Genomic DNA, 23,173 nt, shown 5'->3' with positions numbered 1-23,173 from the left:
TAAATTCAAATTTCAGATGCAAGACTTGACTGATATATTCCAGGAACTCCTCTCTTGGTGCCAGTTTTGGTGGCTCAGGCAGAAACTGTTGCTGTGCTGGAGACATGACGTGATGCCTGGGGCTCATTGTACCCTTGGGTACAAATCCTTTGGTTTTGGGGCTCTGGGACACAAATGCCCCAGGGCAGGCAGTGAAAGGAGGAGCAGAGAAGAGGAGCTGTTCCCTCCCCAGCCAAGCAGATGTTGTATGGACCCAAATCCCAGGTTTGAGGCATCATTTGAGCCTCAATTTTCTTAAAAAAATTAATGGGTGAGTGGCTTTAGGGAGTTTGTCATCTAAATGTAAAGCAAACTCTACCTGAGCTTCACTTCTGTGAAGTTTCTGGTTTAGCTCCCAGTGTCTGAACCTCTCCCCAGACCTTTGGGGCTGCTGGTGCTGGCTGCAGGTGACAGGTGCCAGGTGACAAACACGTTCAGGAGGAGTTCTCAGGGTTCACTTCTGCCTCAGCCTGTCCACAGCAGCAGCTCATGGAGCCCTGGCCAGGCTGGTGTCTAATTAAAAGTCTCTCTTTGTGACCGGTTACTGGATTAATAAAAGGTTTCACTCACGTTGTCCTGGCAACAGAAGTTTTTGGGAGAAGCAGAGCTTGGCTCTGCCAGACACAGGTGCCACGTGGGGACAGCAGGGATGTGCTGGTGACATGTCCAACAAACCAGGGAGGCCGAAAAGTCCCTGATGCAGCTTTCCAGGGGTGTTGGGCAATGCCTTTGTGCTCCTCGAGTGCCACCCACACCTTCTGTGTCACACCAGCCCAAGAGCTGGAGGAATTGTCCAGCCTGGGAATGGGATGTGGAGCAGGTTCTGTGCCCAGGGCAGCCTGTGCTGTCCTGGGTGCTGTTGTCACCCCTGGGACACTGCTGTGACAGCTCCCAGTGCTCCAGCAGGTCATTAACAAAAACACAAACACCATCTGAGCATGCCCTGCTGTGCTGTGGGGCTGAGGGACCTGTGCAGCCTCAGCCCTGGCTCTCCACAACGCTCATTAGGTTTGTACAAGCTGCAAGAAGTCATCCTGCTGTACATAATTTTAATTGCCTGCTCCACAATTGCCTGTCAAATATATGCTCTGTCGTGTGGCATGACCCGCCTGCTAAACTGCAACAGGAATAAAAAAATACAGCAGAAAGTAAAAGGGAAAAAAATCTAATTATGAACTAGAATGGTGTTTTCAATCTCTATTGCCACCTGCAGCCTGGTGTGTTAGGACAGCAGAAACAAATCAATAAAAGCTGCAGCTTTTCTTCTGCTGCCTTTGGCAGTTGTGAGTAGTTTGTGCAGTGTTTGTGGGAGCACTTTGGTACCTCCTCTCTGGTGATGTGCTGTCCTCAGCCAGGAGTTTCCACCACTCATTTTTATTTGCAAAATCCTGGGTTGGGACGCCAAACTCCTCACCTGGAGATAGGGCAGCAGCGAAAGGGTTAAAAGGAATTATCAGGGCTGCAGCTTTAATGCGTCTCTCGTGTGGAGGGCACGAAACTGAGTTTGGTAGGAGGTTCTTTGTCTGGAGCAGCCTTGGCAGTAAACAGAGCTGTGATCTCAGAGGCGATGAGGCACCGGGAGCGCCGGGGGCTGCGGGCTCCAGCTCCGAGCAGCGGCCCTGGGGCAGCCCCGCGTGTCCCAGCAGGTGCTGCCCCGGCAGAGGATGGAACCGGAGTGAAGCTGCTCCTGTGCTGAGCCCCGAGCCCAGCCTGTGCTCCTGCCGAGAGTTTCCTAGAGAGCAGAGGGAGCGGAGGATGCGGACGGGGCGATGAGCGCTCCCAGGGAGGATGGCCGCTGTCGCAGGGCCATCAGCATCCTCACCGAGCTGTGCCAGAAGAAAAGCCTGCCCAGCTTGGACCTGGACACCTGCAGGGAGTTCCTCCTGCTGCCTTCTGACCAGAGCCTGATTATCTCCGAGCCAGGTACGGCCCCTGCTCCCGTCTGCTGGAGGGTGCTCGTGGAAGGCAGGAGGGACATCCATCCCCTACAGGGGAGGAAAATGTTTGGGAGCCCCGTGTTGGACCCAGGGATTGGTCCTGGAACCCCTCTGGGAGGGTTCCCTCCCTTTCCACATGTTCCATGGTGAAGTTTTGGGTCAAGTCCTACCTCACCTGTTGATGTGGAACGGGATGGTTGCATAGGGGGACAGCTGGGATAAAGTCGCCAAGATAAAGTTCCTGTGAAAGTTCCTTTTCCAGAAACACACTCCTGTCCTGTATGAAACAAAACCAAACCAACAAAAAGCAATAAAGAACCTACTGAAGCCGCTGGGATGGTAGGAACTGAATGGTGTTTGAGAAATGGAGGGAATCCCATGGATTGCATGGATTTCTGTTCTTCAGTAATGGATCTTGGTGTACTTTCATGTGTGTGTTTTATCTTCCCCGAGAATTGCCTGAGTTGTTCCTGGTCAGGCTGTAGAGCCAGGGAGGGACTCTGGTGTGCCAGGGATGAGTCAGGAGCAGGAATTCTGCTCCAGGAGCAAAGGGGCAGCTCTGTTTGCAAAGTGGGGAATTGTCCCTACACCTGCTCTCACAGCTGCTCACCACAGAGATCTCCTGCTGTCACTTCAGAAGACATTGGCAGGGGCAGTTGGAACCCAGGTTCATGTGCTGAGGAGCAAAACTCCAAATCTCATGGTTTTTAGAAGTATTGGTAACCTGCTCAAAGTTGTTTGTATATTCTAATATTTTCATAGAGGTTCCTGTAGTCAATGATCTGTAAATCAAATAGATTTCACAGCGTTTTTTACACCATGAGTTTTCACAAACTCTCCTCCTCTGCTGAGCACACTGTGCAGCACAGCTGCCCACCAATCCCTGTCCCAGGCTTTCTGTGTCACCTTCCCTCCCTTTCTCCTGCCCCTCTGTGCCAGGATCTCATGCTGGGGTGCAGCTGGCACCCCCAGGGCACAGGGCACCAGGGTTCTGCCAGCCCTTGGTTTGCAGTGGTGCTTCCAGCACAGCTTTGCTGATAGCTCCAGGCAAACACCCTCCTTCCACTGCCCACTTTGCCTGTAACTTAATTCTCCTCTTTAAATGAGTTTGTTTTATACCTGCCTGTTCTGGAGGCCTTTTACCATGGCTGCTTGTGTCCTTACACATCACATCCCATGCAGCCATGGCAAACAGCTTGCAAACTTATTGCATCCATTTGGAATTCTTTACCTTGCGCCAAAATTAACATTTTCCTGACTCTGCAGCAGGAATACTCCACGCTGCTCTTGTTCTGTCCATCCTGATATGACAGATCTGCATTTGTTTGTGCAGCCTGTCCAGGACCTCGTGTTCATGTCAGGATCACATCATCATCATCATCTGCCTTTAGCAGGGGGATGTCTGTGTGCTCTGAGCTGTGCTCAGCTCTGTGCCCCAGGCGAGCTGGGCTGGGCTGGCTGCACGAGCAGCCAGGGCTGCTGTCTCTGCTCTGCACGGCTGGGCCCATTTTTATGTCTAGACAGCACAGAGGACACAGTTTGGGCCTGACATGCACCAATATTTCTCTGTTACTGGCTGTAAAGCTGCTCCAGCAAGGGGGAAAAAATCTATTTGCATCAAGTGTTTACTAACACAGCCACAGAGGTACCATGCCTTCCCCATCAGTGTCTGGATGTTTATCTAATTATCTGCATTGATGCCTTGTCCATTTTATCCTCAAGTCTCACGTGGAGCAGATTTGCTCTGGGCTGGCTGCGGTCCTGAGTTCAGACCCAGCAAACCTGTGCTCACAAAGGCAGGCAGGGGAAGGTGGGGCTGTGTGGAGGTGAGCAGATGGCACCAGGCAGGTGCTGTGTCAGGAGCAGGGCAGAGGAGCCCTGGCTCCTGCTGGAGTGGCCCCGTGCAGGCAGCACAGCCCCAGCAGCCAAACACCAAATTTGCTGGAGTCAAACTGGCCTTATTTGTCATCTTCACATGGAGTCTCTGGCTTCTCAGGCAGTTTGTTGCCTCCTGGATAAATCTATTAACTGCTGGCTGGATCAGCTTGGCTTGTGGAACATCCTGCTGGAGTTCAGGTAGAAGGAAGCACTACCAAAGCTGGAGCCAGGCTGCTCCTGCACAGCTCAGCGCAGGGGCAGCTTGGTCTTTTCTGCTGTTTCATGCGTGGATGGGGAGCAGTATCCTTAGGGAATGTGTGCAGCCAGGTATCATCAGCCTTCTTGAGCTGTGCCCAAGAGTGGAAAAAACCTGTGAATATAAAAATATTCCTGTAGAGTTTATGTAAGACTAAGTTTTTGTGCGGTGATTTAATTTTTTTTTATCAACCATTCTGGACTGAGTGGCTGAAAGGGCTGCTGTGGATGGAGTGGATGCACCTCTACTCCCTGGTTATGTAACAGCTGAATCTCCTCCTCACAGCCAACAAGAGCAGCCGAGCTGCAGCATTTCTCTGTGCACACCCAAGAGAGGAGGGAGGATTGCAGGCTGCTGCCTCGCCCGCAGCCAAACCTGTCAGAAAAATGAGGAGTTTGGCTGGGGAAGGTTTTGGTGCTGCTGTCAGGGGGTCTGTGAGGGGGAGCTCTCCCTGCAGTTGGGCCCGTGGCAGTGCCAGGAATAGAGCTGAGCTCCTGGCTGGCCCGAGATGGAGCGAGCTGCAGCATCCCTTTGTTGTGCCTGTCTCCAGTCCTCCCCCGGAGCTGCCTCCATCTGATCGCTCTCTTCCCTGCCAGGCCTCGGCTGGCAGTGTCACCCGGGCTGTGGGGACAGCATTTACCACAGGTGATGGCCCTTGAGAGGATGGGCTCATCCCTTCTGTGCCCTGGAGGGGCAGGGAGAGCTCTTGGGTGTAGCTGAGAGGGTTTGTGGTGGCTGTGGGGCAGGGGAGTCAGGACCCCACAGGGCTGTGGGGACAGTGATGTGTCCCCTCTTCCCATCCTCTCTGCCCATGGGAGTGGAGCTGCAGCAGCTCCTTTGGGACACAGGGTGCTGTGCAGGGTGCTGACACAGGGCTTCAGTGGTTCTGCTGGGTCCCTCCCAGCTCAGGAGGTTCTGTGGTTCCCCATAGGGTGCTGTGCAGGCCCAGGAGCTGGGTATCAGTGGTTCTGCTGGGTCCCTCCCAGCTCAGGGGGTTCTGTGGTTCCCCACAGGCTGCTCTGAGCCCCCCTGAGCTGGGTGCTGCTCCGCCTGGTTCACAGAGCCTGGCTGGGACAGAGGCTGCCATCAGGAGATCCTGTGGGGGAAAGGGGATGCTTGACTCCTTCTGAAGTGATCCTGCAGGGCTGAGAGTTACTGAAGAGAGTGGGTTTTGATGGGATATTGGGAAGGATTTCCTCCCTGTGAGGGTGGGCAGGCCCTGGCACTGCCCAGAGCAGCTGTGGCTGCCCCGGGATCCCTGGCAGTGTCCAAGGCCAGGCTGGATGGGGCTTGGAGCAACCTGGGACAGTGGAAGGTGTCCCTGCCATGGCAGGGGTGGCACTGGATGATCTTCAAGCTCCTTCCCACTGAAACCACTCTGGAATTCCATGATTCTGTGACTGGAACCAGCATCTGGTGATGTTGATTTAAAGGACAGTGCCCTGGTACAGGAAGGAATTTATCCTGGGGTCAAAGCGCATCCAGGAGAAAACCTCTGGGTTTGACTTCTACCTTCAGCACTTCTGTGCTGAGGCTTTCTTTAAACAACCTAAGTTGGGATTTTTTTGCCTTAGTGATCCATTTGTACAACGCTTTTTTGCCCAGTGGAACCAGGGCAGGAGGCAGAGGCTGATGTGCAGAGGGGCTGCAGGTTGTCCCCAGCAGACCCTGCTCATCTCAGCATGCTGAGACCCCTCCTCAAACCCTCCTTCACACACTGATCCACCCCGGCAAAATGCTCCTGTGCTTTCCAGCTGCAGGAGGACAATGCTGGAGGGAGAGAAGGGAACAGGACAGCTTTGGAAGGCACAGGGTCAGAGAGACCTCCTGAAAATCCCAGCACACGGTGTCAGCTCGCCTGTGTCCAACCCCCCATAATTCAGAGCACATTTACTGCTTTGCCCCTTGTGTGAACTGCTCTTTTTGAAGGTCCTGGTGCAGGCAGTACAGCTTGTACAGCGCTGAACACCCTCCTGGCACTTGGCAAAGACTATTAAAATGTTAAACCAAGCACAGAAGTGTTCTTGCTGCAGGCAGGAAAAAGGGGGGAATTTCTGGGCAATAAAGGATTTTTCATGGCAGGAACGTTGGTGCAGAAAGATCATTTTTTTATTGAGAAATTGGTTCTGGAGTATTTTCTGGGGGGAAAAAAACCACCTATCCCCTGATAGATTAGCTTGACTAATGGGAGAACTGATGACACCCTCATTCATGGTTATGGGATGCCTTCAGCTACTACCTGTGAAATATGGGCATGTCTTGAATTTACTCACTAGGCACAATAACACACTTTTCTGAATCGCCATTCAAGTGTATTTTAAGTCAATATAACAGCAAACATGCTCCAAGCCACCCAGACAAAGCTAATATTAATCACTGAAGCCTGAGTTTCCAGAGGCCCAGCATGTGAGGAGCAGCTCCTTGGGGCAAATATCTTTTTTATCACAGAGTAATGCACTTGCAAAATGGATCTTGCCTTTCCTCCCAGGAAAGAGCCAGCCAGACCTACGTGCAGCAAATTTGCTCTTTAGCCCAACCAAACCAGGCTGGGATCTTGGAGGTATCATATTCAAACCTTGCTGCCAGAAAAAGGTTTGCAAAACTGTGTTGAAATAAGGTTGAAACCGGCCGAGTAAATCGAGGAAAAAACAGATTAAATCGCCTGTCTCCAGACATGTGTCTCTGCTCGTGTATTGTGTGCGGATCCGTGGCTCTCCAGCTGCCTCTGGCTGTGCTCTGTGATGGTCCTGGCAAATAAAAAAGCCCCTCTGGAGCTGAGTGGAGTGTGCGTGTTCCGCGAGCCCCTCTCTGCATAGGCGCAGCTTTGCAGCCGCCTAATTGCTGCTGCTCGCTTCATTCCCGAGGCAGAGCAGGGAGGCTGCTGCTGTTTGTGATGCGTGCGGACCCGGAGCTGCTCCCATGCAGCTGCAGCAGCCTCATGCATAGTCAGGGCTCAGCATCCCCAACTCCATAGAAACAGCAGCGGGATCGCTGCCGCCGCTAATTGATGCGCGAGCAGGGACCGCGCTGAGGAGCTGCCGCCGCTCTGGTGAGTCCACATTGCTCAACTTACTTTAATCATTCTTTGCTTTTTTCTTTTCATAATATGAAGCGTGTTTTCATAATTTCAATGAAAATAATTTCAGCTAAACGCCTTTGCTGTTGAAACATTTTTCCCCGGCTCTCAGAATTCTCGTGTGCTTTGAGCTGGTTCAAACCAGGGCACAGCCCGAGCTTCCCCGCGGTTTTTTGGGATGACTCCGGGAAGGTGTTTGGTGTTTCGGGGTTTGCAGGTGTTTGTTGCTTGGCTGTGCTGGAGTTGCTGCGCTCGCTGTGTGTGCTCCTGGCAGCCAGATCGTCTCCCATGTGTGTGTTCATTGTGCAGGGATAAACCAGACCCAGAACGGGGCTGGTGTCTGATCCAATTGTTTTATTTAACTATAGCCTCAGCTACCCTTGTTTTTCATCACTGTTTCTTCTCACTGCTCACATTTCCAGCTACAATCAAATATTCCTTCTCAGGACCCCCGGTTTCCATCTCATCTTGGTTAGGCAGCTTTTTCTACCTTTATTATTTGCTGTTTCTCTTTCAAAGACAACAATCTATATTTCTCCTTCCCATCTGCGTGGTGGAAAATCAGGGATCTTGTCTGGGAGTGTTTCCATCCAGCGGACTCCCTGACAGAGCAATCGCCCTGGCAGTTGTTGGGGAGAGATGCAATTAAGCCCCTCTGCCATGTATTGTCTTTAATTATATTTGTACCTTGCAAAATGGCATCCTGGAGGGTCAGGGAGGAGATTTTTGGAGTGATTGGCTATTAAATGTACATTTTCCCTGCCTGGGGGAAAGAAGAAAGTTGTCCTGCGGGGAGCCCTGCGCGTGGCGGAGCCGCAGCTGCTGACTGAGGGTGTCTCTGTGTTTAGTTCAGTTTGTTGTGCTGTAGCAGGTTCATGTTTGACAACATCACAGCAAACTGTGCAGCGAAGCCCGAAGGCAGCATGCCAGGAGCTCCCTTCACACCAGCCCTCTCCAAACCATCCTTGAAGCACACTGCCCTGGACCGTTTGGAATAATGGTTGCCCAGGAATTCTGGCCCCTGGTGTTGTAATAATCTGATTTTTCTGTGCGTTTGTAGCTGCTGCAAAGAAATGAATACAGTTGTGTCATTCACTCCTCAGTTTCTCTCTCCAGATGCAGCACTTCATCTCCTGGAGGCTGGTGAGCGTTTACTTGGAGTTGTTTGATCCCAGCTCTGAATCTGAGCTCTGGTCAAAATGCTGGTGCTGAAAGAATTGTGAGCTGCAGGGGATGGAGTGGTTGGAGCTGTTGGAAAAGGGCATCTCAGAATCCATTTAATCAATGAGTAGGATCAGGCAGCCCAGCCTGCTCACTGCAGCACATTGGAGGGTTCAGGATCCCTGTCTTTGCTCCAAGCTAATGGAACAGCAGCAGCAGCTGCTGATGGCAGGAGCAGAGCCCTCCTCACTCAGGGCAGCTTGAACAAAGAAATGCTCTGTTCCAAACCTCTGCATTTCAGTGCAGGGTCCCTGTACCCTGTGGAGGCTCCAGGCAGGTCAGTCCTTCCTGGCTGCTCCATCTGAGCCCAGCTCTGGGTGTGCTGGTGCTGCTCTGCCCATACTCTGCTGGTTTAGAGGCACAGAGGATGAGGGACTGCTGTGGGTTTGTGGGGCTGTTTTGGGTCTAGGTGGCTCCAGGTGGCAGCTCCAGGGCACCAGACTGGCATCACCCAGCCTGTGCAGCACCTGGGCAGTTCTGGAAGAATCCTGCACCTCCAGTTCTGGGTGTCCCATGGGGCAGGTCCAGGTAATAAATGCATCCAGAATGTCTCAGGAGCTCAAGGAGCACCTGGTGCTGGAGGAGCTCTGTATCCTGGGCAGGGAGCACTCAGAAAAGCTCTGAGGATGCCTTGTCCCATGCTTGGGGTCTTCTGCCCACCCTGGTCATGGATTTAAGGGGTCCCCAGACTGTGTCCTCATGTGGAGCTTGGATCCCAGGGTGAGAGACTTCCAGCACTGGGAGGAGGAGAGATCCCAGTTCTGCCGCCTGCCAAGCTTTTCCCTGAGATCTTTTCAAGGCAGCCTGGTTTTAGTGGGGTTTTGAGCCAAAATGGGGTCTGAGAGGGAGACACAGGGAAGCCTTTCCCCAAAATTGGATCCCACTGCAGGCAGTGAGGGGCAGCGAGGTGGCAGCTCCAGGGTGGAGAGTCTGGGCACAGAGGCACTGCTGAGCCTGGTGTCTCACAGCAGACACAGCTTTGATCAAGTTTTTAGAAGGAAATTTCAAGTTCCAGGGTTTTTTGGTTGCTCAAGGGAGACGGAGAGTCAGTGAAAAGCTTTCACTCGTTCCGTTTTGCATCCTGAAGCGCAGTTGGATTTCTGCATCCCAGAAGTGTCTGGATTCCCGTGGTTTCCTCTCTGCCTGGCTCTGCTCAGCTCCAGCTCTGGATCAGAGGCTTTCTCTGTGCTGAGCAGCCTCTGCCAGGCTCCCCTGGCACACAGGGTCACAGCCTGGGGGATGAGGATGCTCAGCAGGGATTTAACCCCAGCCCTGGCCACTGTGTGTGTTCAGCACCACTGGGTTGTTTACAGATGTTGCTACAGCATATTGTGATAAAATGTCATGGGATTAGCACACAGCCTTGTGCCATAATTGCATTCACTGTGGCTTATAATAGTTCATTAGCTTGTCATCAGTTAGGCAGAAAGCAATGACAACTCTTCCTATCACATTTATAATGCTCTAGAGAGCAGCTGATTAAGTCACAAAGTGACATAAATCACCAGGGAATGTTTCCTTCGGCTTGGAAAAGTTTTTTTTTCTCTTTTTTTGTCACTTTTGATAACAGAAATGCTGCGTTTCTGACAGCACAAAGTTCCCCTTTGGGTTGCACATGCCAGCAGAAGTTTCAGTAACAAATCTGCAGCCTGGAGGGAAAGCCCAAATCGGTCAATAATGGCTGAAAACCAACATTTTTTTTGTCTTCAGGAGCCTGTGAGGGGTCTCCTCCAGCCCAGCCACTTCTCTGGGGGTCAGTTCTTGTCCCTGGTGTCTCTCAACACCACAGTCACCAGTGGGGTTTGTGGCTCGTGATGGTGGGAGAGGGGAGTTTTGTCTCCAGGTCCATCTGGTCAGATGAAGCTGAGGATGAGGATGGGCTGAGGGCTGTCCATGGGCAGAGTCAGGGCCTAGGAGGGAATCTGGGATGTTGGATACTCAGATTTGGAGTTGCAGCCCTGCAGACATGCAGCTTCTCTGGGGTTTCATAGCCTCTGCCATGCTGGAGGCTCCTCCTGCCCAGAGAGCCACACAGTGCTCATCAGCTATTCAGGATTTTTGCCTTCTTTTTGGGCAATTAACTCTTTGTCCATTCTGTTTCAGAGGGAAAAGCACAAGCTCCAGGCCACTAAACTCTCATCTGACCTCACATCCCTTTCTTTGGTGTATTCTGCACTTCCATTTGGTTGGACTCAGTGATCTTAGAGGCATTTTCCAGCCTTAGGGATTCTGTGATTTGTAAGTGTTGATTTTTTCCCCTTTGTTTTGTTATATATTCACATAGGGACATGAAGTGCCTCACAGTTGACTCTGCATTTGAAAATCACCTTTGCTATGTCCCTCTGAATTATTCTGTTCAGATTTCCCTCTGTTTTTTAAACTCCCCTGGAGCCTGGAGCAGCTCCCACTCCCATGTCTGAAAGCATTTGCTGTCTGTTCCCTGGTGAAGGAAGGACCAAACCATGAACTGAAGAGCACCAGGGGACAAAGGGTGTGACAGTGTCTTTTCTCTGTTTAATGCACTCCTTTAATCTGCCCATGAGGTGTGACAGTCCTCACCCAGGGATGGGGTGCAGAGGGGATGGGGACAGCACTGGCATCACCCACATCTCTGTGCTGCCTCCTCTGGGCCAAAATACACATGAAAAACACCCTCACTCTCCTGTGAAAATGTAAAAAGTTTAATAAAGGACAATAGGAAATAAGGACCATAGAGCAAAGGTTATTAGGATTGGCACCCTGTTATCTTTGAGGACACCCCTTAAATACCTTTACTCTTACATCAGCCTGTTGCATATTCATACTCTTATGCATAGTGAACTTTTCCCCAAACTAATTTACATGCTCCAAGAATTGTTCAGCATATCTCTTCTTTGGTTCTGCCTTTTCAGAGCATGTGTATTTTTTTGGTTGTGGTTTTAGTCCATTCTTATCACCTCCAGTGTTTGGGCCTTGGTCCTCACTGCCTTCAGACATAGTTGGCAGATCTGTACAGGTGTCCTCATCCCGTGTTCATTGGATGTTATCCCATCCAAGCAGTCATTTTAACACAAGCACACTTACCTCAGCTATTCCACTAAGCTTAATTATCAACAGGAATAAAAACTACATCTTTATAACAAAGTTACTTTAACATTACACATATAAAATCCATTCTAATATTTGCAAAAAAGCCAATATTATAATATGTATCTATAGCACACAGCAGGAGCTTCAGCTGCAGCCTGGATATGTAGACAAGGATAAAAAAACTCTCTTTGCTGCTTGCACAGTGCAGGTGACAGCTCAGGGATGTCCCAGGAGCTCATCCTCAACCAGCCTGAGGTGCCCCAGGCTCCAGGCTGACATGGGAAAGCCTCAGGCTGTAGCTGGGGATGCTGGAATAGAACTTTATTCCATGTGCAGATTTATGGTTTGAGCATTTTCTCCTTCATTATAACTTGGAGTTTATAAAATTGGGGAATTCGCAACTATTTGCACTAACGAGCTGAGAGCTGCTATCCAGGACAGAGAATTCTCAGAGAAATCTCTGCTCTCTGTGACCACTGACAGCACCCAAGGGAAGGGCTGGAACTCTGCCAGGGAGTTCAGGTTGGATTTTGGGAAAAGTTCTTCCCCAGAGAGTGAAGGGAATGGGCACAGCCCTGAGACTGCCAGAGCTCCAGGAGAGTTTGGCCATCACTCCAGGGATGCCCAGGGTGGGATTTTAGGGCATCTGTGCAGGCCAGGAGATGGACTGGATGATCCTTGTGGGTTCCCTTCCAACTCAGGATATTCTAAATTATGCATCAGTTAAAGGAAAACACTTTGGATGAAGTTGTCTCCTGTTCCAGCTCATTTCCCAGCGGCAGAATCAAATCCCCACAAGAATCACAGCCGATGGTGAGGAAAGCCCTGGCCTTGCTCAGTGAAGCAAGTTCTGCCTGGCTGGGAGGGATGAGGCTGCTGTTTGCTCCTGGCCATGCATCAGCCACTGGAAACCCTTGGATCCCTGCGAGGTCTCCATATGAAGGGTTGTCTCCATCCTCAACGTGCAATAATGAGATGGTTTGAGTTTTATAGTCTTATATAATTACTCTCAAAATAGCTTCTGATTCATCCTCCCCTTTGAAGCTTATAGTTTGCATTCTGATAAGCTCTTGCATGGCAGGAACCCTGTGGTAGCAGCAAATTAATTTTTAAGAAGTTTTCTTGCTGTCTGACTGAAACTTTGGCACAGCCACTTGGAGCATTCCTGCCCTGACCTTCCCAGGATCCATTTCAAGGCTTGGTGTGTGCAGGAGATGAGGAGACTCTCTCTCTCTCTCAGGGTTCCTGGGGAGCCTGTGCTGGCAGGAAGAAGCTGGTGGGAGCTGATAGTGCAGGACTCAGTGTCCAAGCACTGGGGAAGCACAGCAACAGGAAAAATCTCATTTTAGCTGCCAGGGAGACTCTGGCTGGATGGGGCTCGGAGCAACCCAGAACGTGGAAGGTGCTCCTGCCCATGGCAGGAGGTGGAAGGAGATGAGCTGTAAAGTCCCTTCCAACCCAAACCAGTCCATGATTCCCCAATTCTCTGGATGTCTCCTCTCAGAATATCCCTCCCCTGAGCATTCCCAGCTCTCTGCTTTGAGAGGGGCCTTTGCCACTGAGCTCTGTGTGATGAGCTGAGTAAGCAAGTGCTCAGCAAACTGTGAGAACTTGTTTTCAATTCCATTCCCCGTGCTGTCTTCTGTGGAATTACTTGTGGCTGGCATGGAAAAGCAAAACAAGGCTTGGCCATGTCCAGAGCAGCTGGGACTGGCTGCTTTCACCTGGAGAAACCTGTCCTGTGGTGCTGGGATTGTGCTGGGAGGGTCTGTCAGGGTCTCCCTGGATGTTTCTGCAAAACGAGAGGAACAGTCAGTGTTTTTTTACTTTCACTACCAAGAGAATAAAACAACCTGGTTTGTGAGCAGGGACAGGACCTGAGGGAAGGGCTGGAGCTGTGCCAGGGGTGGAAATCAGGGAAAGGTTCATCCCCCAGAGGGTGCTGGCGCTGCCCAGGCTCCGCAGGGGATGGGTACGGCCTTGAGGCTGCCAGAGTTCCAGGAGAGCTTGAACAACACTCCAGAGATGCCCAGAGTGGGATTTGGGGTGTCTGTGCAGGGCAGGAGATGGACTGGATGATCCTTGTGGGTCCCTTCCAGCTCAGGATATTCTATAATTCTGTGATTCTGTTCTGGATGGGTCACGGTGCCAAGCACTGCTGGGATTTCCTTCCCCTCTCCCAGACTCTGGGGTGCAGCTCTCGGCCCTGGGCCCTGAGGGAGCCTGAGCAGCCCTGCCTGCTCTGAGTGGGGTGTAACAGCTCTGCCTGCTCTGGACAGGGCGTCCACAGCTGCCACCTGCTCCTGCTGCTGCCAGCAGAAGCTGTGAGGGCCTAAAAAGCCATGTTTGTGACCCTGGGACCCACAGTGATGCAGGGGCCCTGTTAGTGACCCCGGGACCCGCAGTGATCCGTGGCTCAGTGTGCAGCCCTCCCCACCTCCCACAGCATGAGCCAACATCTGAGGGGCAGCAGGAGCTCTGCCCCACGCAGAACTGTGTCCTGACCTGGCCCTTTAACATCTGCTGAAAGGCTGATGGAATATTTCCCCCTCTCCAGGACCCAGCTCTGCTGCTGGAGCAGCAGCTCCTGCTGCCAGGCTGCCTGTGAAGAGCCAATTGACGGCAGCCAGACTTTGAAGTGACAGCTCCTAATGACTCGTCTAGCTCAGGAATATTTCAGGGCATATTCCTGTAGCTCCCGCCTGCCTGCCTGCCTGGAGAACACCACCAGCAAATCAAGAACTTGATGAAGTTTCAAATGGCAGCCAAATGGCGGCGATGGGGGCCTGAAATGTGGCAACAAAGGCATCAGTAGGGGACTGAAACACTGGACACAACCCCAGCAAAGAGGAACAATCTGAGTGGGCTTGCAGTGCTTCCCTGTCACTGCCAAGCCCCGTGCTCCCCCTGTGAGCTCTGGGAACACAGAGCCTGCTGCTGTGGGGGTGACAGGGACAGTCTGATCTGTACCATTGGCTCTGCTACCATTCCCAAGGCCATGGCAGGCTTGGAGGGGGATGAGGAGCTGGCTGAGCACTGCTGCACTGCAGCTCACCTCTTCCCCAGTGCAGCATCCCAGGATTTATCAGCCAGCCAGCTGCCTTTCCTGAATCCCTGTTGCAAAGGGCTCTGCTTGCTGCTGCCCTCCCTGCTGCCCCTCAGGGTTTGCTCAGGGGACATTCCCTCTTGTCTCTGTGGTGCTGCTGTGGGGTTCTAATATTTGATTTCTGTTCCATCCAGTCCCTGTTCCTCCCTCCAAAGCTGAGCAGCTTTGCTAAATAAACATCTCAGTGGCTGGGGTTTAATGGAACCCTTCCTCCTCCTCTGCAGCTGCTGCCCTGTGCTCGCCCCTGCCCTCACCTCTGAGACCCACCACAGCCCCCCATGGCCAATTTCCAGCCCTCAGCTAATCAGGCTTACATTTCTGATGCTCCTCAATCGAGAGAAAATGAGATCAGCAGTTGGTGGGAGCCTCACGTGGTCTCTTGTAGCCCCAGAGCTGCTGCTCTCCTCCAGCAGCACCTCTTGTACCAATCCATCACTGGAGTGCGTGCTCCCTGCAAAGCCCTGCAGAAACAGAACAATATATCCTCACAAACACTCCTGCAAGAGAAAAAACGAGCAGAAAATGGACAGAGAAGCCTGCAAGTCTCTGCTGGGCTGCTGTGAGTGATGTTTGCTGTGTGGGGAGGCAGTAATCCAGCCAGTGAGAGTCAGGTGATCACCATCACCCTGCTCTGAGCTCTGCCACCCTGGAGCTGCCCTTCCAGGGCCATTGGCTGTGGGAGGGTGTTCCATGCCCCAGGCTGCAGCTCAGAACAGCCAGGAGCTGCTTTTATAGCTGAAGGGACCCCAATGTCTCCTTGATGCCCAGATTTTCCACGAACCACCAGAGAGCTTAGGAGGAACAACCTGTGACAAGGAAGATGTCCCTGGGCTCTTGGCAGGGTCAGGCTGGTGGCTGTGTCAGGCTGAAGGTGGCAGAAGCTCAGGTCAATGTCCCCACTGCCTTGGTGGGGGGCTCCAGAGCCTGAGGAAATGTCTGTGCCCTCACAGGTGATAATAGAGGAATGGGACATCCAGGTCCTGGGGGCTGGTGGCCTCACCCTGGTCCCACACTGCACCTCACAGAGAATTTCCAGCCTCTCCAACTTCCACTCGTGCCATTCCAACTTTGTTTAAATGCAACAGGTAGCTGGAATGAGTAATGGCTGCTGGAGTGCTGAGAGAGCCATCAAACATGTTGTGTTTTCTCTGTGGGGAGTGGGAGGAAGGAAAGCTAAATTACATCTTGGGATATTAAATATAACTCTGCACATTAAACTCAGAGTTATCCATGAATCTCTTTAATGACAGCACAAGCTACTTCACAGCAGTAAAAGTCAATGTTGCCACAATTAGACCACTATTGTCTTGCAGTTAATAGACTGCTCTAATCATGACTTTGTCATATTATTAATCGCTTTTGGGTTGGACTTTTGCTAATTATCCCCTTTGGTAACTCAGTTTAGGCATTAGGAAGTCAGCAGGGACATCAAGCTGAAAGGCTGTTGGACCATATCTCTTCATTAGCTCCCATCCAGGATGAAACAAAAAGGGGGTTGTGCTGAGGAGCTGCTCTGTGATCCATGGTGGGAAGGGTTGGATTTTAACCAAGGAGTGTTTGCCCTTTCCTCAGTTTTCTTTTAGCTTCACAGTTTTAAACTGTAAACCATTGATTCTTTGTCCTGCCCTGGGCCGTTTGTCTTTGATTTAAAGGCAGTAGGAAGTAGTGACCTTGGAAATGTTGCAGGTTTGAACTTTTTGGTGTGGTTCAGTAGCAAGGGGTTTGGGTGTTGCAAAATCAGTAAAAACACAAACCAAGAAATCAAGTCAAAGGAGAAATGGGATCAGCTTTGGGTGACATTGAGGGAATCCAGTCTTGTTTGTGCTGTTGGTGTCCCCATTCCTGTCAGCTTCAGGACTTTTCTGTGGTGTTTTGGTAACAAGTGCCAATACAAGTACCAAGTAACAATATACCTATAAAATAGGTATATAATAAATACATAAGCTCAATGGCTTATCCTGAATATATCAGCTCAAGAACATAGATCACAGAACCATGGAACATTGAGGGGTTGGAATGAACCTTGAAGATCATCTGGGCCCAAATCCCTGCCATGGGTGGGGACCCCTCATGCCAGACCACGTTGCTCAAAGTCTTGGCCTGGCTTTGAGCACTTCCAGGGGTGGATCCTGTCAGTGTCCATGTCCATCCCTTCCCTGCTCCTCGTTGCTCTGAGGGAGCTCTGTCACTGCTGCCCTGCAGCCAAAGCATTTTCCAGTCAAAGATTCCTTGGGGAAGCAGCGCTTGCTCCCAGAGGGAGCCAGGCTGGAAAACAGCCATGTTAATTTGTGTTTGTAACCTCCTTCTTTTAAGCTTTATCTTTTCAATTACAAGCTGTAATAATACCAATTTTCCAGTTTCCCCCATGTCTCCCATGGGAACTGGGTGAGGATGAGGGAGCAGCACTGAGTTCTATGGGACTCGGGTGAGGAATGGCTGGAGCTGCTCTGCACTTGTACCACAGCCCTTACCTGATAACAAAGTGGCAAATAACTGTGAATTTTTAAGAGGGAAACAGAACAAAACCATATTTCTTGTCGTGTTTTTCCCCAGGCGGGACATTGCTCAGAATGGTGATGTGAGTCTCCCTTGTGAGCAGTTGGGATCTGAGCTGTTCCTGCATTAGACAGAGCCCTTCCTCCCTGCTGGATGCAGGCACATTTTCCCTCTTTTCCCCAAATCTTGGATCCAAACCTTGAAAAACAGGGGATAATATCACCCAAGGAGCTTGTTCTTCCCCTGGGCTCAGGTGTCCTTTTGGGGGAGTTGGCTTTACCTCCACTCATTCCAGGAAAACCAAAGCAGCCTCTGACCCCAGGGCATTTTCTGTTAGGTGAGGAATTATCTTGTTTTTACAGTTTCTTGTAAGTTAAAGGACATTTAAAGCACAACATTTTCAATACCAGGTATTTTTGAGAAAGTAACAGGTATTTTCAAATTCATAAGAGAAAGCTCATTAAATCAATGAAGGTCAACTCTGTCCAATTGATATTTAAGTTTAATAAGTCACAAAAAAGTCTTGGAGAATTCAGTGTCATCTTCAAACAAGCCAATATTCTAAGCAGGCAGATGCTTAAAAGCTGTCTGTAAAATCCTGATCCCTTCCACTCGTGCTCTGTGTCAGCTGTCAGAGGAAAGAGTAGGAGGTCATGCATAAAAGTATCTGTGAATCCTGTCAGATGCATTATGAATGCCAGCCCTGCAAGGAGTGACAGGAGCCAGGATCTTTCTTAAGCTGGCAACAGGTTTTCTGAAAGGATAATTGATTATTTCTGATGGTTCCCATTAATGAGCCCGGTGTGCTGGCAGAGACATGCAGCCTATAAAACTCCTTGGAATGGGTGGAAATATCTTTAAAAAAATCTTCCCTGTCACGCAGCAATTCCCAGCAGTGAGAGATTCTGCATTGCAATGATTCCCTTTGTACCAACACAGAGGTATTTGCAAAGTCCAGGTTCTTGAGTTTTCTTATGAATGTTTGACACTGAGTTTCCTGGGCACAATTCCAAGATTTAACTCAAAGGATAGTGAAGTGGAACCTCTGTGCTCTCAGCTTTGGTGAGAATACATTTAGGCAAATCTCTGAGGAAGCTCTGCTGCTGGTACAACCTTATTTATTATTGAGTAAGATGGGATCTGTTTATTCCCCCCAGCAGCGATTTGTGTTTCCACCTCAGAGCTACAACAGAAAATAAATGACCTGTACAGGAGGCTGGGAAGGGAAAAAAAAGTTGAAAAAACCTCTGGGTGATGTTTATCCTTCCCATCCCATCCCTTCTAGCCCTTCCCTTGGAGTGAAAAACCCACAGGCAGCCAGGGAGCTTTGCCTGGAGCTCCTGCTGGATTTGCTGGGCTCGGTAATTTTGTGGAAAAACAAAATCCTCCAGGATGTCAGGAACAACAGATGGCTCCCAGGCACTGTGCAGGGCTGGCTTCTTCGGGTGTGGATGTCACATTTGTGTCTGGTGCTGCCTGGAGATTTCACTTATCCCAAATTTGCAGGGGCTGCTGCACTCCCTGAGAGACCTGAGCAAAATTTGATGGTACAAATGTGCTCCTGAGCACTCTGCTGTAATGGTTCACCAGTGGTGGGTGGAGGGTTTGTTGTTTTGTTGTGATTGTGGGGGTTTTTTCCCATAATTTTTACATTCAGCTATTTATTCAAGATTTAAAACCAAGTCTTTCCTCATATTTCACAGATTTTTCTCACCCTTAACATCAAGGCAAGATTAAATGGGGGTCTGGGCAACCTGGTCTGGTGGAAGGTGTCCCTGCCCATGACAGGGGGTGGAATGAGATGATTTACAAACTTCCTTCCAGCCCAAACCATCCTGTGATTCTATGATTAAATGTCCTATTACAGCTTTACAAACTAAACTGCATGATCAAAGGGAACAGGAGGTGTTTTATGGCTCCTGTTTAAGGTAAAGCACATCAGGATTCACACTTAGAGCAGCTGTGATGCAGCCCAGGGGGGAGTTCCCCAGCTCAGAAATGCTCAGAGCACCCACCCCATTCCTCGGGGCTCAGGTGGGGAATTCAAACTCACACAAAACATTTATGGTCCAGGAATGGACATAAATAAAATGGATAAGAGGTAATGCTTGTTCCATATAAACTTTTGCAGGTTTTGGTGATTTTTTTGTTTTTCCTTCTGTCCTGACTTGCACTTTGGCAGTTTAAAGAGTGTGGCTTTAGTGGGCACTACAAATAACACAGCCATCAAGGAAGTGTCCACGAGCTCCATTCCATGATGGAATTCTCCACAGTCCTGATGCTGCAGACTTGCCTCCAGAACAAATCCTGCCTCCACCATCAGGGACTGGTATTCCTTGGAATCCTGAGCTCTCAAAGTTTTGGTCTGCATGAGGATCTGGGAATTAATACACTGTAGGAAAGGAAGCAAAAATAACCAGTGTTTTCTCTTTGTGCAGTGCTGTGAATCATTTCACAGCCTAGATGATGTGTATATATATATATATATTTATATGCACACACACATATATATATATATCTTCATTTTCCATTTTTCCTGATTCGTCAGCCACACGTATGGAAGCTCTTTCCAGAAAAAGACTGAAACTCAGCACACATGAGGTAAAAGTGTCTCTGAGCATCAGAGCACACACACAGCTCCTGTGCTGCTCAGAGTTGTGTAGCACTTTCTGTACAAACTCCTGCTATGTTTGGTTTCTCTGCATCAGCAGCTTGTGATTATTTTTTCCTTGCTGTTGGTATTTATTTTGTATTCCCTATGGGCACATCTGGACAAGATGTGGGTGCTGACAGTACAATAACAATGCACTCCCAGGACCCTGGGAGATGGATTTTTTTCATTCCTGTGCCTGAGCAGCTGTGACATGAAGCAAAAAGGCACACAGCACCGAGCTTGTTTCTATCGTGGAATTGTACAGATCTTCTTGATTTCAGACTCAGCAGTTTGCTGATGCTGCAGAACAAACCAAGGATGGTACTTTATAGCCAGTTTAAGCATCAGGGTGTAAAACTTCACAGCTCTGTCCATATGGAGACACCCATTTTCTCCCCAGGTGTGTCCTGAGCTTGTCAGGGGGTGCTCACTTGGCCTTGGCTCCGAGCTGAGAGCTCTCCATTAGTTGTGATTTAAGTCAGTTTGGACCATTTCTTCCTTTTACTTACGATCTTCTCACCATCTGTATCTTCTTTTCTTCTTTCCCATCCCTCCCTGTCGCTGTCCTTGTCTCCCTCAGAGCTCTCCGTCAGCCTCCTTGCAGTGATAGTCATTGTGTGTGGCCTGGCCCTGGTGGCAGTGTTTGTGTTTCTCTTTTGGAAGCTGTGCTGGGTTCCCTGGAGGAACAAGGCCCTTTCCTCCCACCTGGCCGTGCTGAGGAGCGAGGCAGGCCACAAGGACAGCATGGCAGACAAGCTCAAGGACACGGGGGCCATCAGCTTCCTGGAGGCAGCTGTGAAGATCAGCCACACCTCCCCGGACATCCCTGCAGAGGTCCAGATGTCCATGAAGGATCACATCATGAGGCGCACGCGGATCCAGAGGCAAACCACGGAGCCAGCCTCTTCCACCAGGTGAGGGATGGGGTGGGATCCATGGGAGCCATGGGATCCATGGGGTGGGATGGGATGGAATCCATGGGATGGGGTGGGATGGGATCCATGGGATGGGATCCATGGGATGGGATGGGATGGGATCCATGGGATCCATGGGATGGGGTGGGATGGGATCCATGGGATCCATGGGATGGGATCCATGGGATGGGATGGGATCCATTGGATCCATGGGATGGGATCCATTGGATGGAATGGGATCCATGGGATAGGATGGAATGGGATCCATGGGATGGGATGGGATCCATGGGATGGGATCCATGGGATGGGATCCATGGGATGGGATGGGATCCATGGGATCCATGAGATGGGTCCCATGGGATGGGGTGAGATCCATGGGATGGGTTCCATGGGATGGGATGGGATGGGATCTGCAGATGGGAGCTGCAGCTCCTCCTGAGGGGCAGCTCTGATCTCTGTGACAGTGACAGGACCCAGGGAATGGCTGGAGATGGGTCAGGGGTGTTTAGGGTGGTTATCAGGGAAAGGTTCTTCCCCCAGAGGGTGCTGGCACTGCCCAGCCTCCCCAGGGAATGGGTGCAGCCCCGAGGCTGCCAGAGCTGCAGGAGAGTTTGGGCAGCACTGTCAGGGATGCACAGGGGGGATTGTTGGGGTGTCTGTGCAGGGATAGGAGCTGGACTTGATGATCCCTGTGGGTCCCCTCCAGCTCAGGATATTCCCTGATTCTGCTGGGTGGGGCTGAGGTGCTCAGCAGGGACACTGCTCTGTGAGCAGCTGGAGAGGTGGGAGGATTGTTGGATGGAGCCAGAGGTTCAGAGACCATCAGGGAGACTAAAGAGAGCACCTACACAGCAGATTACTGTCCAAAGCTTGGCCATTAACCAATGAATGTGTTAAGACTGTGGCTCTTTTAAAAAATCAGGGATTCAAGCCCTGTTACTGCGACTTGACCTCATTGTGTCAAGTCACCCACAAGCTTTGGCCACTTTAATTTTGTTCCAATATGAGAGGCAGGCTGAAGTATCAATGATGTACCCTGTCAGACAGAATTAGACCTTTTGGCTCTCTCTCTCTGCTGTGGCTCCTGGCAGAAACAATCAGATCAGCACAATTGATGGATTGCTCGCTGCACAAGCCCTGAACCAGCTGTGCTCAGTGCTTGTGCTCAGATGGGGACAGAGACATCAACATCATCCTCAGGAAGTCAGGAAAAGGCTGTGTGAACCTCCCTCTCAGCTTGGACACTGAGAGAGATTTAGATTAGATGTTAGAAAGGGGATCTTTACTCAGAGTGGGGTGAGGCCCTGGCACAGGGTGCCCAGAGAAGCTGTGGCTGCCCCATCCCTGGAAATGTCCCAAGGCCAGGCTGGAGCAACCTGGGATAGTGGAGGTGCCCCTGCCCATGGCAGGGGGTGGAATGAGCTGAGCTTTGAGGCTCCTTTCCAACACAAACCGTTCTGTGAAATGCAGCATCTCTCCTTGACACAGAAGGAGGTGAAACAGGGACAGGAAGGAGGGATCACAGGGTCCTGGCTGTGCCCCAGCACTTCTGTTTGCCTCACTGGCCATGCCTGGGATGTGCACAGGAGTGTGACAGGGAAATCAGGCGCTGCTCAGAAAATTGGCTGCACTTTTGCAGGATTAGTGAGGCACTGATGGCAGACCCCTGTTTGAAGGAGCTGAGTTAGATCAGCACGGTGCCACCGGCATTTGTGAGCCACACTCTTCTATTTATCCACACTGCTTTTTGGGCAGCTGATTCCCTCTCTGCATGCACACTCTTCCTTCTGCTTTTATTACACCTTTCCAACAGAGGAGGAAAAAACCCTCAGTCAGTCTGAATTAGGACAAACAAAGTGGGACTTAGCTGTACGTGGGCAGGTTTCAAACACACTTTCTCCTTGGCAGGTTCCTCTAATTCACAGCCCAGCCTAACCCTGTCCAAAATACCTCTGAGGAGCCTGCCAAGGTCTCCAAGCATCACTGAAGGCTAATGCTCTGGGTGTAGAGTTTTTAGTTTGGTTAAATAACTCTATAAACTGCTCTTGTAAACACCAGATAATCTGAAATAATGCCCTCAGTCCACAGAAAGCTTTTATGCTTTGTTCAGATAAAGCTTTGCTTACATACAGCTTGTGCTGGAGGAGAGCTCAAGGCAAGAGGCTCTTCCTAACAAGGCTGTGCCTCCCTGCCTGTCAACAATTATCTATCAGTGTCTCATGAGTCTGTTGGAAAAGTCTGGAAGCAGCAATACCCAGCAAATCCAGGCTGGGCAAGGCTTGAAGCAAACTGATCTAGGGGAAGGTGTCCCTGCCTGTGGCAGGGGATGCAATGAGATGAGCTTTAAAACACTCTGACTCCAAATCATTCTGTGGTTCTATGAAGAAAGCCTCACCTTCTGAACTGGTTATGGATCTCTCACAAAAAGAAAAAAGCAAAAAAAAAGGTTTTTTTTGTCTGGGAGAGCTTAGGGCGAATGATCCTAAGTAGGCTTTGATTAGGCCAGAGTGGAGGGTGGTGGCAGCTTT

At 50.5% G+C, this 23,173-nt stretch overlaps 1 protein-coding gene across 1 annotated transcript in view; it reads left to right on the top strand.

Moving 5' to 3' along the window:
- Window positions 1-1,551: 1,551 nt before the first annotated feature.
- Window positions 1,552-23,173, top strand: part of SYT6 (synaptotagmin 6) — a 36,810-nt gene continuing 15,188 nt past the window's right edge. Inside the window, exons 1-2 of the mRNA XM_064732952.1 lie at window positions 1,552-1,962; window positions 20,312-20,645. Coding sequence (XP_064589022.1) covers window positions 1,809-1,962; window positions 20,312-20,645 — 488 coding nt within the window. The 5' untranslated portion in view covers window positions 1,552-1,808. The remainder of the gene's footprint in view (window positions 1,963-20,311; window positions 20,646-23,173) is intronic.

This window comes from Zonotrichia leucophrys, chromosome 26, assembly GCF_028769735.1.
Source record: "Zonotrichia leucophrys gambelii isolate GWCS_2022_RI chromosome 26, RI_Zleu_2.0, whole genome shotgun sequence".
NCBI lineage: Eukaryota > Metazoa > Chordata > Aves > Passeriformes > Passerellidae > Zonotrichia > Zonotrichia leucophrys.
This window is presented reverse-complemented; position numbering and strand designations above follow the sequence as displayed.